At 40.5% G+C, this 14,471-nt stretch overlaps 1 protein-coding gene across 9 annotated transcripts in view; it reads right to left on the minus strand.

Moving 5' to 3' along the window:
- Positions 1-14,471, minus strand: part of LOC149306854 (homeobox protein PKNOX2) — a 262,919-nt gene that overhangs the window by 62,627 nt on the left and 185,821 nt on the right. For all 9 annotated transcript variants that reach the window (XM_089537725.1, XM_089537722.1, XM_089537717.1 and 6 more), the window contains one exon: positions 11,615-11,754. In XM_089537725.1, the coding sequence (XP_089393851.1) occupies positions 11,615-11,754 (140 nt within the window). The remainder of the gene's footprint in view (positions 1-11,614; positions 11,755-14,471) is intronic.

Here is a 14,471-nt window from a genome sequence, read left to right on the forward strand (position 1 = left end):
TGTAAATTCTTAAAGGCATCACTATTTGTCTTTCCTTCTACCAAGCAGTATATCACCATAGAGCAAACCCACTCAGATCCAAACAGTGATGCGGAAGGACTAAGAATACCATATGAATCCAGATTTGTCCACACAACAGGAGCTAATTCCCCACCTATATAAAGCCCATTCCAAAGCTATGGCTTGAATGGAAGCCAAGTATAGTTCATTCCTTCATTCCACATTGGTTTTACTCCTTTGGATCCTGATCTAAATAACCTTTGTCTCTGAAATAATTAAACAGTTCCAGTGGGCTGGAGTAGTACCTGGTGAAATGTAATAAAATAAAATAGTGTGTTCCCTTAACTAACCTCTCTCCATAAGAAAGCAGTACTAAAGAACTTGCTTGCACTAGAACTTTGTGGCAAGTAAAACAATGTGCATCTTCTGTCAATTGTCTTGTGTCTTTTGTGCCAATGTCTTGGGATGTTTGTGCCATGGGCACATCAGTACCACCGCTTCTGGACTGGTAGCATTTCCTAATGTATGTATACGTGGAAGGAAACTTTGATTCAGGAGTGTTTTTTATATATGGCTGGGAGAAAGTGATTTAATATAATACGTTTTCTAGAAAGAAAGTGGCCCAGTCTGCTTCACAAAGCTTTTTAAAAAACATCCTCCTTACATTGGTTTTGCCCACATTGCCCAAGCTGAGAAGAAAAACCACAACTTCTAAAAGGTGAATCAGGGTGTGAGGCAGAATAGGGTTATTACGCGTGAGAAAACCGAAAGCCAGCTCACTCAAAAGCAGGGCTCAGGAAACATGTTTTGTGGTGGCAGAGCAAGGGGGGAAGAAATAATTTTGTAAAGTTCTTTTTATGGGTGATAAAACTCCCGACACACTATAAACCCAAGCAGTAACTTCACGGCCACTCAACCATTTTCTTCAGAGTGACCTTGGCCAGGAAAGCAGACCTCAATTACAGACCCAACCAAGTGTGCCTCAATCTGACTGCTGGGTACCACTCGCCTTCCCCATGAGTGACCTTCGAAGCCGCTGCCGACTGCAAGGGACTTCGGCAGCTCCGTTTTTACAGCCAACACTAACACAGAGGGGAAAAAAATAATTTAGCAGGGCATTAACTCTGAAATTTAGTTCAAAAGCCAGAAGTTGCCTTTTACCTCCCAGGCACTTTGGAAGTATAACTCTCCCTATCTGTCCCCTCTCCCTGATCTACAGGCAGCCAGGCCCCTTATTATTACAGCTTGGCACAAAAGTAAGGACCCTCTGAGCACATTCTTTATGCACTGTAAAGCAATGCAATGTGTATTATTTGCAAAGATGTCTGTTTACAAGCAGCAAAATCAGAAAGCTTCAAGACGTCGTCAGGTAGCAGGTTTAGGCCATTTGTCCATCTTTTTGGCCTATATTTATTTAATTAATTTTATTTACTGAGTGATTACATTTATAGTCTATCTTTATTCAAGGGAGCATACATGGCTCTTCTTTACACTTTATCTTCACAACAACCCTATCAGGTAAGTCTGGCTGAGAGAGTGACTGATCCAATGTCACCAAGTGGATTTCACAGATCGGCAAGGATGTGAACTTGCACCTCCTATGTTACTTCTTTACACTAGATCCCATGGGTTCGGAAAGTGTGGTCCACAGGCCAAAGGAAGCCCCCACACGCCATTTTACAACCTCCCAAAGCTACCCATCAATCACACAAAGCTGCCTATGTGTGTATATGTACAATGTGTCTGTTGACATATGGCAAACCCCCCCCCCCCAATTAATTCCATGGGGTTTTCTTAGGTAGATGTGTCTTTGCCAGTTCCTTCCTCTGAAATAGAGCCTACAGCACCTTGTTTGTGGTCTTCCACCCAAGTATCAGGCATAGCTGACCATGCTTAGGTTCCAAGATCAGATCGGATCTGGTGCCTTTAGGGTATCTAGGCTAGGAAAATTGTTGAACCCTCCACCCCCACCCCCCCAGTGTATTTTCCAGGAAATTGTTCAAAAATTGTTCAATTCAAAAAGGATGTTGAGAAGCTGGAGCATCTCCAAAGGAGGGCAACTAAAATGGTGAAGGGTCTGGAAACCATGCCCTATCAGGAAGGACTTAGGGAGCTGGAGATGTTTAGTCTGGAGAAGAGAAGGTTAAGAAGGGATATGATAGCCTTGTTTAAATACTTGAAGGGATGTCCAAATCTCTTTGGTAGTGAGATCCACATCATTGCAGCACAATCAAAATGCACCTGGTCAAGTTGAGTTTTTACCCCCACCCCTGCAAACTGCACTGAGTGTGAATGCCATGGAAATAACCCAGTTGCCACACTGGGTTATTTCCTAGTGTGAACGACCCCCAATATTTAAATCTTTGCTTGGCTATGGAAATCTACTGAACAACCTTGGGGAAGTTCCAGTCTCTCAGCCTCAGAGGAAGTCAATGGCAAACCCTCTCTGAGCAAATCTTGCCAAGAAAACCCCATGATAGGATTGCCTTAGGGTTGGCGTAAGTCAGAAACAATGTGAAGCCACACAACAACAAGTGTTGTAACCCATCATGGTTACTGCACTGGGAGAAAGACAGCATGTACATTAAAAATATAAATCAGTGAATTTTAGGCTGCATCCAGACTGCAGAAATAATCCAGTTTGACACCATTGTAACTGCCATGGCTCAGTGGTATGGAATTCTGGGAATTATAGTTTGTTGTGGCAGCAGAGCTCTCTGACAGAGAAGGGTAAGTGTCTAACAAAACTACAATTCTCAGAATTCCATAACATTGAGCCATGGCAGTTAAAGTGGTGCCAAACTGGATTATTTCTGCAGTGCAGATGCAGCCTCAGGCACTGTAAAGTATACGAAATGGTGACTTCTCTGCGAACACATTTGAAGTTGCCAACAATTTAAACAGTATCAAAGACAAAATGAAACAAAAACCTTTGTAAATAAGAAAGGTGTGTGATAACCCCTATCAGCTGTGAGTCTCACGTCTACAAATCGGTTGGAGAATTTATCTGCCTCCTAAAGAAATTTGGACTCTCCAATTTCTTTTCCCAAAGAGAATATAGAATTTTGAGAGACCATTTCCACAATGATCTGGGAAAGAGTTTTAGAAGGTGAATGCCATTGCTAATCTAAACAAAAAATGAAGAACAATTGGACACATTCTAGGCACATAAATAGTATATAAATGTTACATACTTTAAAAAATGTAACACACTTGGGACAATTAATACAGGGTTTTTTTTTAAGTAAATGTTACACGTTGGTTTATCACAAATGAAAAATAGTGGCAATGACAACGACACAAAGGCAGTAGCATTTTTCTTTCAATACCCTGTTTTAATTAGTGCTATAACACCCTTACATCTAATCCCTATTGTGTGAATGTTTTAATGTGTGTTTTTTTAATGTAACCGAAAAGGTATTTTAGCACAGAGTGAAGGGCAGACTAAAAATGGAGACACTGATGAAACAGCACTGACTGGAAATGTGAAAAATGAAAGAGCATCTGTGTCCATAGTTCACCCTGCCAAGATGCTACCCACAAATCAAAACCTCATGCCTTTAAAAATAGAATAGCATTGTTTGTTGTTAACTGTCATCAAGCTGACTTTGACTTATGGCAGCCCTATGAATGAAAGACCCCCAACTCACCCATCAAGTCTTCCAGACTCAGGACCATGGCTTCTTTGACTGAGTCTATCCATCTGGCATGTGATTTTCCTCTTTTCCTCTTGCCTTTTCCCTTAAAAAGCATTATTGTCTTTTCTAGTGAGTCATGTCTTTTTGTGATACAGTTGGCCCTCCATATCCACGGATTCTTTATCTACAAATTAAACTACCTATGGCTTGAAAATATTTTTAACAGACCTAAATTCCAAAAAAGCAAACCTTGATTTTGCCATTTTATATAGAAGACATCATTGTATTTAATAGGACAGGAGTACCCACATATTTTGGTATCCATGGTGGGTCCTGGAACCAATCACCAGTGGATACCAAGGGCCCACTGTATGTCAAAGTATGATGGCCTCAATTTACTCATCTTAGGTTCTAAAGAGAATTCAGGCTTCATTTGCAGTATGGTCTATTTATTTATCCCTTTTGCAGCCCACAGTATCCATAGAACTCTTTTTCAGCACTACATCTCCAATGAGCTTTCTCCACTGGCCAGCTTTCACAACATTACATAGCATAGACCATCCTAACTTTAGTATTTAATGATATAGCTTTACACTTCAGGATCTTGTCTAGTTCCTTCATAGCTCTCCGTCCAAGTCCTAGTCTTCTTCTGATTTCTTCACTGCAGTCTTCACTTCAGTTAATGACTGACCAGCATGGAAAATCTTGAACTATTTCAATGTCTCCATTGTGTTCTTTAAGATATTTAAAGATATGTAAATCATCTCTGGTCATTATTTTTGTTTTCTTCATGTTCAACTGTAAACCTGCCTTAACACTTTCTTCTTTGACTTCTTCAGTAATTATTCCAAGTATTTGCTATTTTCTGCTAGTATTGTAGCATGGTGTCATTTGCATATTTTAAATTGTTGGTTTTCCTTCCTCCAATTTTCATGCCTCCTTCCTCCAAGTCTAATCTATCTTTATGTATGATACTTTCAGCATACAAGTTAAACAGTCCTAGTGTCCCTTCCTTTCCTGAATACAATTTGGATAGTAACATTGTCCATGGGCTTTTAAATTTATCTCAATTATTTCTTTTCAAGATGGGAGTGGGAAAGAACATAATCCACCAAACCTGGCATCAAGAATAATCAGGAATTCATTTCATTAGTATTATGCAAAGGGATCTTGTAGCAACTTTGAGAGTAACTATATGAAAGAAATTATAGCATAAGCATTCATAGACTGCATCTGATAAAGTAGACATGGGCGCTTTACAGACCGTCCAAAAAGGGCGGTCTGCCAGCACCTCCATTTCCGCTGCGGGGAAGCTTCAGCCTCCAAATAGCGAGGCTTCCCTACGACCGAAAAAGAAGCCCCCAAAAGTGGCTTCTTTTGGCGGTGCGCTTATGATGCCGCAAGGCGCCAATGGCGCACTTGTGGTGTCATAAGTGAGCCGCAACGTGCAGGCACTAAACGTCCACAACGTCAAGATGGTGGCACCCATGTAGAAAGGGCGCTGCTGTTTTGTACGTGCTCGGCACGTACTAGGGTTAGGGCATCCGAAAGGGATGCCCTTTCGTTACCCTAGTACATGCCAAGCACGTACTTTTTGCCCGTGCGGAACGGGCCTTAGTCTATGAAAGCTTATGCTACAACTTCTTTTGGACAGTTAGTGTCAAGGGTGTGACAAGATCCTTTTGTACGTTTATATTCCAGACAAACATAGGCTAGGTCTCTGAATTCTATTCCTTTTGCCTATAAAAGAGTATTTGCAATACAATGAAAAATGGATTAGATACTCTCTGATTCATTGTTTTTAAGTCCCACAGGTCTGTCCCTAATAATTTAATCCAAAAAGTATCTCCCCCACTCCCAGATTTAAAATATAAGAAGATATCTTTTAGTTTGTCCCAACCCAGTGTCTGCCAAACCTTGACAAGCTTTTTAGGTTTGTTACTACTTGAGAAAGAGATTCTTCCACAGCAACCAATAGCTACAAGTAAAGGGCTCCCAATGGAAACATTTGATTCTATTTTCGCTAAGAAAAAAAAGGTGCTTTTACTAGATATTAAAGTAAAATAAAAGAGGAGACAATTGCAAAGCAACAGAATATGTTATAAATTCCAGCACTAACCATAAATCTATCAGAATGTGGTTTTTTGAATGTCTGTTGAAAGTGTGGAATGCACTCTAGCAGGGGAAAGCTTCTGGATATAAATGGGCCTTCCCTTAACTACATATCAAGTTATTACTGTGAGCAGCATCACTTCCAGGGCAGCTGGAAAAAAAACACAAGCAAACAACTTCTGTCCATTAAGGTGAAACATATTAAGCTGCTGAAAACAAAAATAAATATGTTACTCTCAACCAGATCTTTAGAGTTGAAATTGATTCACATTACTACATGATAGCCACAGAACACCACTTAAGAATCCTGTGCGCACTACCTTCCTCTTAGTAGTGATGCGATTTTGCAGACGTTGCTGATGCTGCACACAGGTTGAGGATGATTTTTCTTTTGACCATATTTACTCAAATGTAAAGCTTGAAGTTTCATGAAGAAAACTTAGCACATGTCCAACCATTTCCACTGGGAACACTGTTGGCAGGAAGACAATCTGCCAAATAGATTACAGTCGTCCCTCTGTTTGCACGGATTTTGAATCCGCATCTCTCAGTTACTTGTGAGGGGCAAATGGAGGGACTTAAAATGGGGCATGTGCTTGTGGGGGTGCACCACTATTCAAGCCAATAGGGCTTGAGTATTGGTGGATTTTTGTTTTTACAAAGGGGTGTGTGTGTCCGGAATGGATCCCCCATGAAAATCTGTGAATGCTCAAGTCCCATTAAATATAATGTCATAGTAAAATGGTGTCCCTTATATAAATGGGAAAAATCAAGGTTTGCTTTTTGGAATTTATATATTTCTAAAAATATTTTCCAGCTGTGGATGCTTGAATCCACAGATAAAAAAAAAAACCATGGAAATAGAGGGCTGACTGTATTTCACCTTTTTTCTTAGGATTTTTTCTCCAGTGGTTTCCCTGTTCCTTACTTTCTCCTCACAACATTCAAGAGATTGGTTGAGAGAATGAGTGTTTTTAGATCCTTCCCTGAGCTTTATGGCGCATTGAGGACCCTAACCCAAGACTCTCAAGCCCCAAACCAACATTACAATGACCACACCAGATCCCAATGATGGTTTTCATGGATCTTAATTGTTCCAAGTATTTGTCTGTTTTCATGTGATACTCGCCTTCCCCCACTCCTTTACAACACTGGTTTCCTCTTAGTAGTTATGAAGGGAGTATAGTGTTTTTGTTAGCAAATATACCCAGAAAAGATTGGAAAGAAAATAGCCCAGCTAAATAAAAACTAGGAAGACTAAAACAGGTTTGGATTTAAGAATCTGCATCCCTCTCGCCTCCTCTCCTTATTCCATCTTGCCATGTTACATTTCTCCCCCTATCCTAAACCATCTTGGGGTCTTACACACAAATGGACCTACAGAATGCATCTTTGAGTGTACACAAATTGCATACAAGCACCTGTAATGGCCTTAAGTAATCCAGAGCACTTTCCGGCCCAAGGCACCAGTGATTAAACTGCCTTTACTTTGCATTGGGGAATTGCATGGGCCCTCCCCAAACCATTTCCATAGCAACTAATGTATTTCAGATGTAAAAGGGGGAAGAAGATGGAGGATGATCAAAGGCCAACTCAGTAAGTAGCATGAACAAAACAGGAGTTAGGCATCAGTTGTGCTAATACCAAGTTTTGCTGCTTTCTCTCCTAGGCTTTGGAGATCCCATAGTTGGAATGGTGGGAGAGGCCCTGGGCATCATTAATTTTTCTTTAAAGAAGCTAACCCTAATACACATCTGTATCTCTCATTTGCTATAATTATTTTCTAGTTCTTCATATTGTTTGTTACTATTAATCTATATCTGATTTTCTGTTTAATAGTCACAACAATCCCTATCCCCCCCCCATCCCTCTCGCCTATCGCTAAGTTGCCCATACATTCTGTTTCAAGTGTTCTCTGTTGGAAGGTGTTTGAAAAGCTGTCCAACCCAAGCCATATTTAAAAAGAGAGAATCATTAAAAGGGACAGTCTACGGAGTTTATTGCATGTGCCTCGGAGAATGCACCCAGAGTGGAATGGAAGGAAGTGGGAACGGAACGGAAGAAAAACACATATTACCCCATGGAAGAACACCGCTGATGCTGCCGGAAGTCCCCAATCTCTTCCCCATCCGTCCCACAGCAGCTGATTTTCAAGAACTGTTCAGAATTGTTCTTGAAAATCGGCTGCAGTGGGACGGATGGGGAACGGATTGGGGGCTTCCGGTGGCATTGGTGGCATTCTCCCATGCGGTAATAGGCATTTTTTGCCCGTTCCATTCTCTTCCCACTCTCTTCTGTTCTGCTCCGGGTCCATTCCACTCTCTGAGGCCCATGCAATAAACTCCTACCTTTCAACAGTTAGCACCTGCATAGCTGACTGAGTTCTTACACCCAGCTCAAGTCACCTTGTCACATCTTTCACCACTTTAGATAGCTGCACTGTATTGCTATTTACATTATAGTATTTACATCTAATAGTTAGTGTAGTATAGCAGTTTGAGTATTGGAGTACTACTGTGAGAGACCAAGGTTTGAATCCCTGCTCATCCAGGGAAACTCACTGGGTGACCTTGGGCAAATTACATTCTTTCAGCCTTAGAGGAAGGGGATGACAAACCATTGCTGAACAAGTCTTGCTAAGAAAACCTGGTGATAGGTTCACATTAGGGTTAACATAAGTAAGAAAAACTAGAAGGCACACAATAACAAAAATTACACCTACATTTGCATCTCTACATATGATTTAGCATGTGTAAATTTTATACATCTCTCTGTCTTCTGCTATCTTCATTTTTAGTGATGTACGATATCGTCTTCGGAGGTTAATACCAATCACGCTACCCAACTCAAAGGTTCAGAAAAAATAATTTTTCAGACTATTAGCATAGTCAGTAATTCTCCCAAGCTTCAATCATAATAACAACCAAAGAATAATGGTACAGATGACAACCATGATGGTTGTTAATGAAGTATCTAAATAAGAATCTAAATGTATGTATCTAAAATATCTGGGCCCAGGCCAAACAAATAAACATGACAACATAAGCCCTTCTTACAGTCTAACAGACATGTTGCAATAGGGAAAAGGGACAAGAAAAGAAGAATAAGCAATACAGGTTTCAGGTCTTACACGGAGGCTGTTTGGAGGCAATACAACCAGCTAGCAAAAAAGAAAATCCCGCATGATCCAATTAGAACCAGGCAACTTTCAGATTAGAGAAAAGGGATGCTCCCTATTAACATATCAACCATGCTAGCAGGGTATCAGAAACCTTCCTCTGGTCTTTTCTTAGTGCTCTCTTTTTAGCTGAGCCAAACCATGGCTAACATTACTTGGGCTTGGTTTTGGTGCAGCAGCATGCAGGTGCGGGTGAACAAATTAAGTACCGCATATATATATTTTTCTTTTTATCTGTGCTCTCTGAGAGGAGAGCATAAAAGCTACAGCTTAAGCATTAATTTGAATTGAATGGGGCCTTGTTAAATTTATTGACATGAAATGAAAAATCCCCAATGCGGTTTTGAACCGTCATGCTACCCAGAGGCAAGAAATTTTAATTAAAAAAAAAATTCCTCCAGGCACTCAGTGAGATATTCAAGGCTTCAATTCAAACACTCTTCTTCTTGGCTCTTCTCCCCACACCTCCTCCAGATCCACCCAGCATAAAATCTTGTGCTTCTTTTTCTCTGGACTCCTTTCTTGTGTATACAAAACATAAATCTGCTAATGCACGGCATTAAAAGTGTGAAATCAAAATAGCACAAAAGATTCCAGAATCCAGGCTGTCTAGCTGGTAAAGCTCATGTACAGAGCAATTTTTGATAGTACTTAGGGATTGGCCTCATAAATTTCCATCAGGAATGTTGACATGCTTAAGTGTTAGAGCAGTAACTGGATATGTAGAGATAACAAAATCCCCCATGGCTGAGGCTTATGTCAAATATATACGTGTAAAATTACTGGCCAACTCCTTCAAGGTTATTGATTGGTCAGTTTAATTTCCTTCCTTGGGAGTTGTGCAGACCTTCAGAAGAATACCTGTAACTGTAAAACATGTTTTCTTTGTCTGTCTACATAGCCAGGAGACAACATCAGCCAAGAAGGTATCCAGAAAGGCATCCCAAACTACTGAAGGAACTTGTTGATGTTGCTCTGAACCCTTTGTCATCATTCTGAAAAATCTTGGTGAGCAGGTAAGGTTTCAAAGGACTGGAGAAAGGCAAATCATAACATTGTCCCTCTCTCTTGAAAAAGACAAACAACAAGAAGAGGATGATGATGCTGATGATCCAGGAAACTACAGACCAGTCAGCCTAACCTCAACAGCAGGGAAAAGATTATGCAGGAGTCTGTTTGCAAGTATATTGAAGACAATGCAGCGATCAGTAGAAGCCGACAGGTTTGTCAAGAACAAATCCTGGCAAACTAATCTGATAGCTTTTTTCAGTCCGGCCACTAGTTTAGTAGATAGTGGAAATGTTGTGGATGTCATTATTTGGATTTCAGCAAAGCATATTATAAGGTCCCACACAATGTTTTGATTAGTGAGCTGATTAAATGTGGAATAGATGAGAACCATAACTGGTTGGAAAACGGTGGCCAAAGAGTCATCATCAGTGGATGCTCTTCAAACTGGAAGGAGGTCTTGAATGGAGTGCCTCAGGATTCTATCCTAGGGCCATTACCCTTCAAAAATTTATAAATGACTTACATGATGGGGGAATCCTTATCAAGTTGGCATATGATACAAAACTGGATCAGAAGATAGGAACTCAAAAGTGGAAGACAGTGGAAGATAGAAACAGAACTCAAAAGAACTTAGGTAAAATAAAAAACTGGGCTCTGTTTATTTATTACAAACTAATAAAATGAAATTTAATAGAGACAAATGCAGAATTCTACATGTAGGCCACAGCAAACAAATGCATATGTATAAGGATGGGGGATGGCTCAGTAGTACTACATGCAAAAAGGATCTTGGGATTATTGTTGATCATAAATCTAACACGATCCAGCAGTGTAATGCTGCAACAAAATAAGTGAATGCTATTTTAGCCTGCATAATAGTACCATAATTTCCAAGTTGAGAGAACTATTAGTCCCACTATATTCTGCACTGGGCACAACCCATCTGGAGTGATGAGTTCAGTTATTTTTTTAATTTAAGTGTTTTCTCTAGGAATCTCCAGGTTGTCCAATGTGACTCTGGTCGGCTTTCAGCAAAGTCATACTGATATACCTAGAGATTTCTAGAGAGAACATATAAATTAAATCTGTGAATAATTATATCTGCAAAACTCAAGTTGCAAATGTGAAGAGCTGACTGTAGTTTGTTTCTTCATCATTTGCATGCATTTGTTTATGCAAACTTATGCAGCTCTAATCAATTTGTTAAGCAACTAAAAGTCATATGATTAACTGACTAAGGTATTTTACACTGAAGTGGACACACATTTTGATTACTTGGCTAAGCATTTCAACTGCATGTAGCAAATGGAACTCAGTTGCATGCACCTTGGCAAAGAAGGAAGAGATTGTGCAGAAAAATCCCTAAGATGAAGTATGTTTCTCTACCGTAATGTTCATTGACACATCATCATGCTGTGTTGCTTGTAACAGAACTCCCTGTCTAATGAAGAAAGTAAAAATCTCTTTAGGGCCTCTGCTTCAGGCTCACCTAGTTGAACATGCACTGGAACCTGTCTTTCTCAGTCTATTGACAAAGAGCAGCTGAGGAACAGCCTCTGTGCAGCCTCACTGACAAGCTAGCCCCAGGCCAAATTCCAGTAATATCTCAACATGCCACTACAGGGATGGGAGAAACAACATTAAAGAGCAGCCTGGCAGCGCAATCCCTCTGTACCTGTAGACAGCCCGCTTGTCAGCCTCCAGCTGTGCCTGAGGATCGATAGGAGTGCTGGGGAGAGGTGTGTTGCCTGCTGCCGAAGGCGTGGTGATGTGAACTGGCTGGGCTTTAGCTGGCTGTTGCGCAGTGGCAGTCATCTGTTAAGCAAAGGAAGGACAAGAAAGCAAGAGGTTGAAAGGAGAACAAGATCAAACTATGCATGATTGCTTCTTGAAGGAGCACAGCGTTTCTAACCAGCCACTTGCAAAAATGTCAGAACACGGAACCACTTTTTCTGTCTCCAGCAGCGTCACAAGTCCAGTTCTGGGACTTGTAGTCTAAAAATATATATTTTTCCTCCGGGCTTGGGAAAAGATATTCCTGCGTAAATCACAGAGAGTGGAATGGCTGGTTATGTACAAGCAGGGCATTCTCTTTTGGAGCTATGTGGCTGTTGTTAAACTACTACTGAGCCTCAATAGAAAATAATGCAATGATCCCCAAGTTTAATATAGATGGCACCAAGTTCAAAAGAGAGAGGGTGAAAAAGAGCAAGGTCCTTCTGCAAATACTTCAAGTTGGTAATGTATTGGGATAAGGTTTCTTGGCAATGAAAAAGGATTCCATGCCTCAGGAGTAGATTATGAGGCTTAAATGCCCTTCATGTATTTTGCTGCAAGCAGATGGAGGTCAGGTTGGTTTTCAGGCTACACCAATCGTGTGAGAAGTCTGTCTTGCAGAATTCAAAGAAAGAGGGGACAGGAATGTGGACAAGGCAGAGGACCCACCCAGCCCAGTCTGCTCCGGAAAATCAAAAGCAAAAATACTTTGAGTTGGAAGATATGAAAAGGTCACTTCTGAGAGCACAGCTTGGAATGGTTATTTTGTTTGGATGACAAAACCCAGAATAGTCCCGCAAGAATAGTCAATGGCCATGCTGGCTGGGAGAATTCTGGGACCTTTAGTCCAAAAAAGTGACTTTTCTGAGTTGTGGCAGGATAGTCTACATGCATATTTATTTATTTTTCCTTATTCTGGCAGCAATTGTATTCACATTAAGCTAATGGTGCAATTCTAAATGAAAGATGCACCAGATGTAGAAGGTTAGGATTAGGTACAGTGAAAGTCTCTTCTACTGGCAGAATTCTATTCTGCCAGCTGATTTCAGAGATTCACTGACAGAATAAACTGCTGGAGAACTGATCAGACTAAGATCTGTTGACAGAAGAGCCAAAACTGGAGCAGGGCAAGTGAGGAGCTGAGCAGACCCAAATCTCCAGCTCAGGGACACAGCCACAATGCCTCCCAGGTCAGCGTAAAAGTAGCCCTAAGTTATATCTAGCACCTTTAGTCAAAGAAGACTCTGGAAACAACACAGCTTTAGCTGGATTTTTGTCAGGTCAGCTCATCTTAGCCAGGTTTGTGCTTTAAGTCCTATTGAGTTCAGTACATCTTAGTACATATGCACAGGATCAGTAGTGTCTGGTGATTCCAAAGTCACAGGGGCAGTGAGTCCACTCTAGTTCTTATCCATAGTTTAAAGGTGCTATCCAAGATGCTGCATCTATTTTGGTGATAAGTGTGGCACCTTGGACAGTTCTTTTCAAATTTGTACTAAAATCTAGCATGGATTCAGTGCCCCACTGACAACAGAGCCACCAAATGCCTTTGTAGAGGACTGCACTGTCAGTCTCCTTCAGCTGCCTATGAAAATACATAAAAGCATTACATAGTGTACTGAAAGCCTTCCAGTTGAATGCAAGAAGTCCTGGTCAGCCCACTGAACTTTTGTTTAAGCAATCAACTGTGAAGAACGTGCTGTTTTATTTTGTACAGTACCGTGAATGTCAAGATCTTGAGATTTTTTTTTAAAATCTAATACTAGAAATAAATAGATTTACTTAAAATTATCCATATACATAGATTAAATTGCCTGGTTTTCTGGGACTAAGAGTTTGTGACTCGCCCAGTTTCACCCAGTGGGTTTCCATGGCTGAGCAGGGTATCAAACCCTGATCTCCAGAATCATAGTCCAATGCTCAACTAGCAGCAGCTCTTAATAAATTCATAGTCATTTCAAGTTCTACATCCTCTATAGTTTAGTAGAACATATATAGGAAGTTCCTAAGGTTTTTAAAACCTGTGATTTTCTCTATATAATTTAAAAAGTTCAAATAATCTTCTACTTACTGGATAAATTAGCAAGGTGGAAGATGCCTGAAAACATACCAGTTAATATTGACTAGTAATTACTTTTATAAAAGTTGGCAAAGTATAGCTATAGGGGAAATACTTGGCTCACGTTCAGAAAGTACAGATCATTACTACTACGGTATGTTGGAAAGGGACTGGAAATGCCACAATAAAAAGAAAGGGGAGAAAAAAAAACCCACACCAACCAACTTAAGGGAAAGAGGGACAGAAGACACAGTAAAACTCCATGGTGGAAAAGCCTTGTTGTCCCTCTTTGTCACTGGTGTGAGCAAGGCTAATGAATCACTAAAGGCTTCCAAAGGATGTTTGGAAATTCTTAATAGGATTTAAAGCAATTGTATTAGCACCATTGCTAGGAACTGAATGCATTTCACAGCCAAGTGGCCAGAGGTCTGTGTAAATGCAAGAGATTTGGAAGCTTTTATTGAGAGGAATGTAAAGTGAGCAGTAATTCATTATAACTCAACTCCCGCTTAACACAGCTCCGCATGCTGGCCGTCCAGCTAGGTTTCCACTCTCCAATTTCTTTGGACTTAATTAAACCAGAAGGCTGAGGCTAATGACTGATCAAAGCACAGACTTGCTGGATGTAAGTAAATTTCTCTCTGGGTACTTTCCAAGTCTTTGCTAGCTCAAAAGCCCCTCTTGGAAAGGGGATGGT

The sequence above is a fragment of the Sceloporus occidentalis genome, unplaced genomic scaffold, assembly GCF_023333645.1.
Source record: "Sceloporus occidentalis isolate IW3139 unplaced genomic scaffold, rSceOcc1.0.p SCAF_9, whole genome shotgun sequence".
NCBI classification, from domain to species: domain Eukaryota; kingdom Metazoa; phylum Chordata; class Lepidosauria; order Squamata; family Phrynosomatidae; genus Sceloporus; species Sceloporus occidentalis.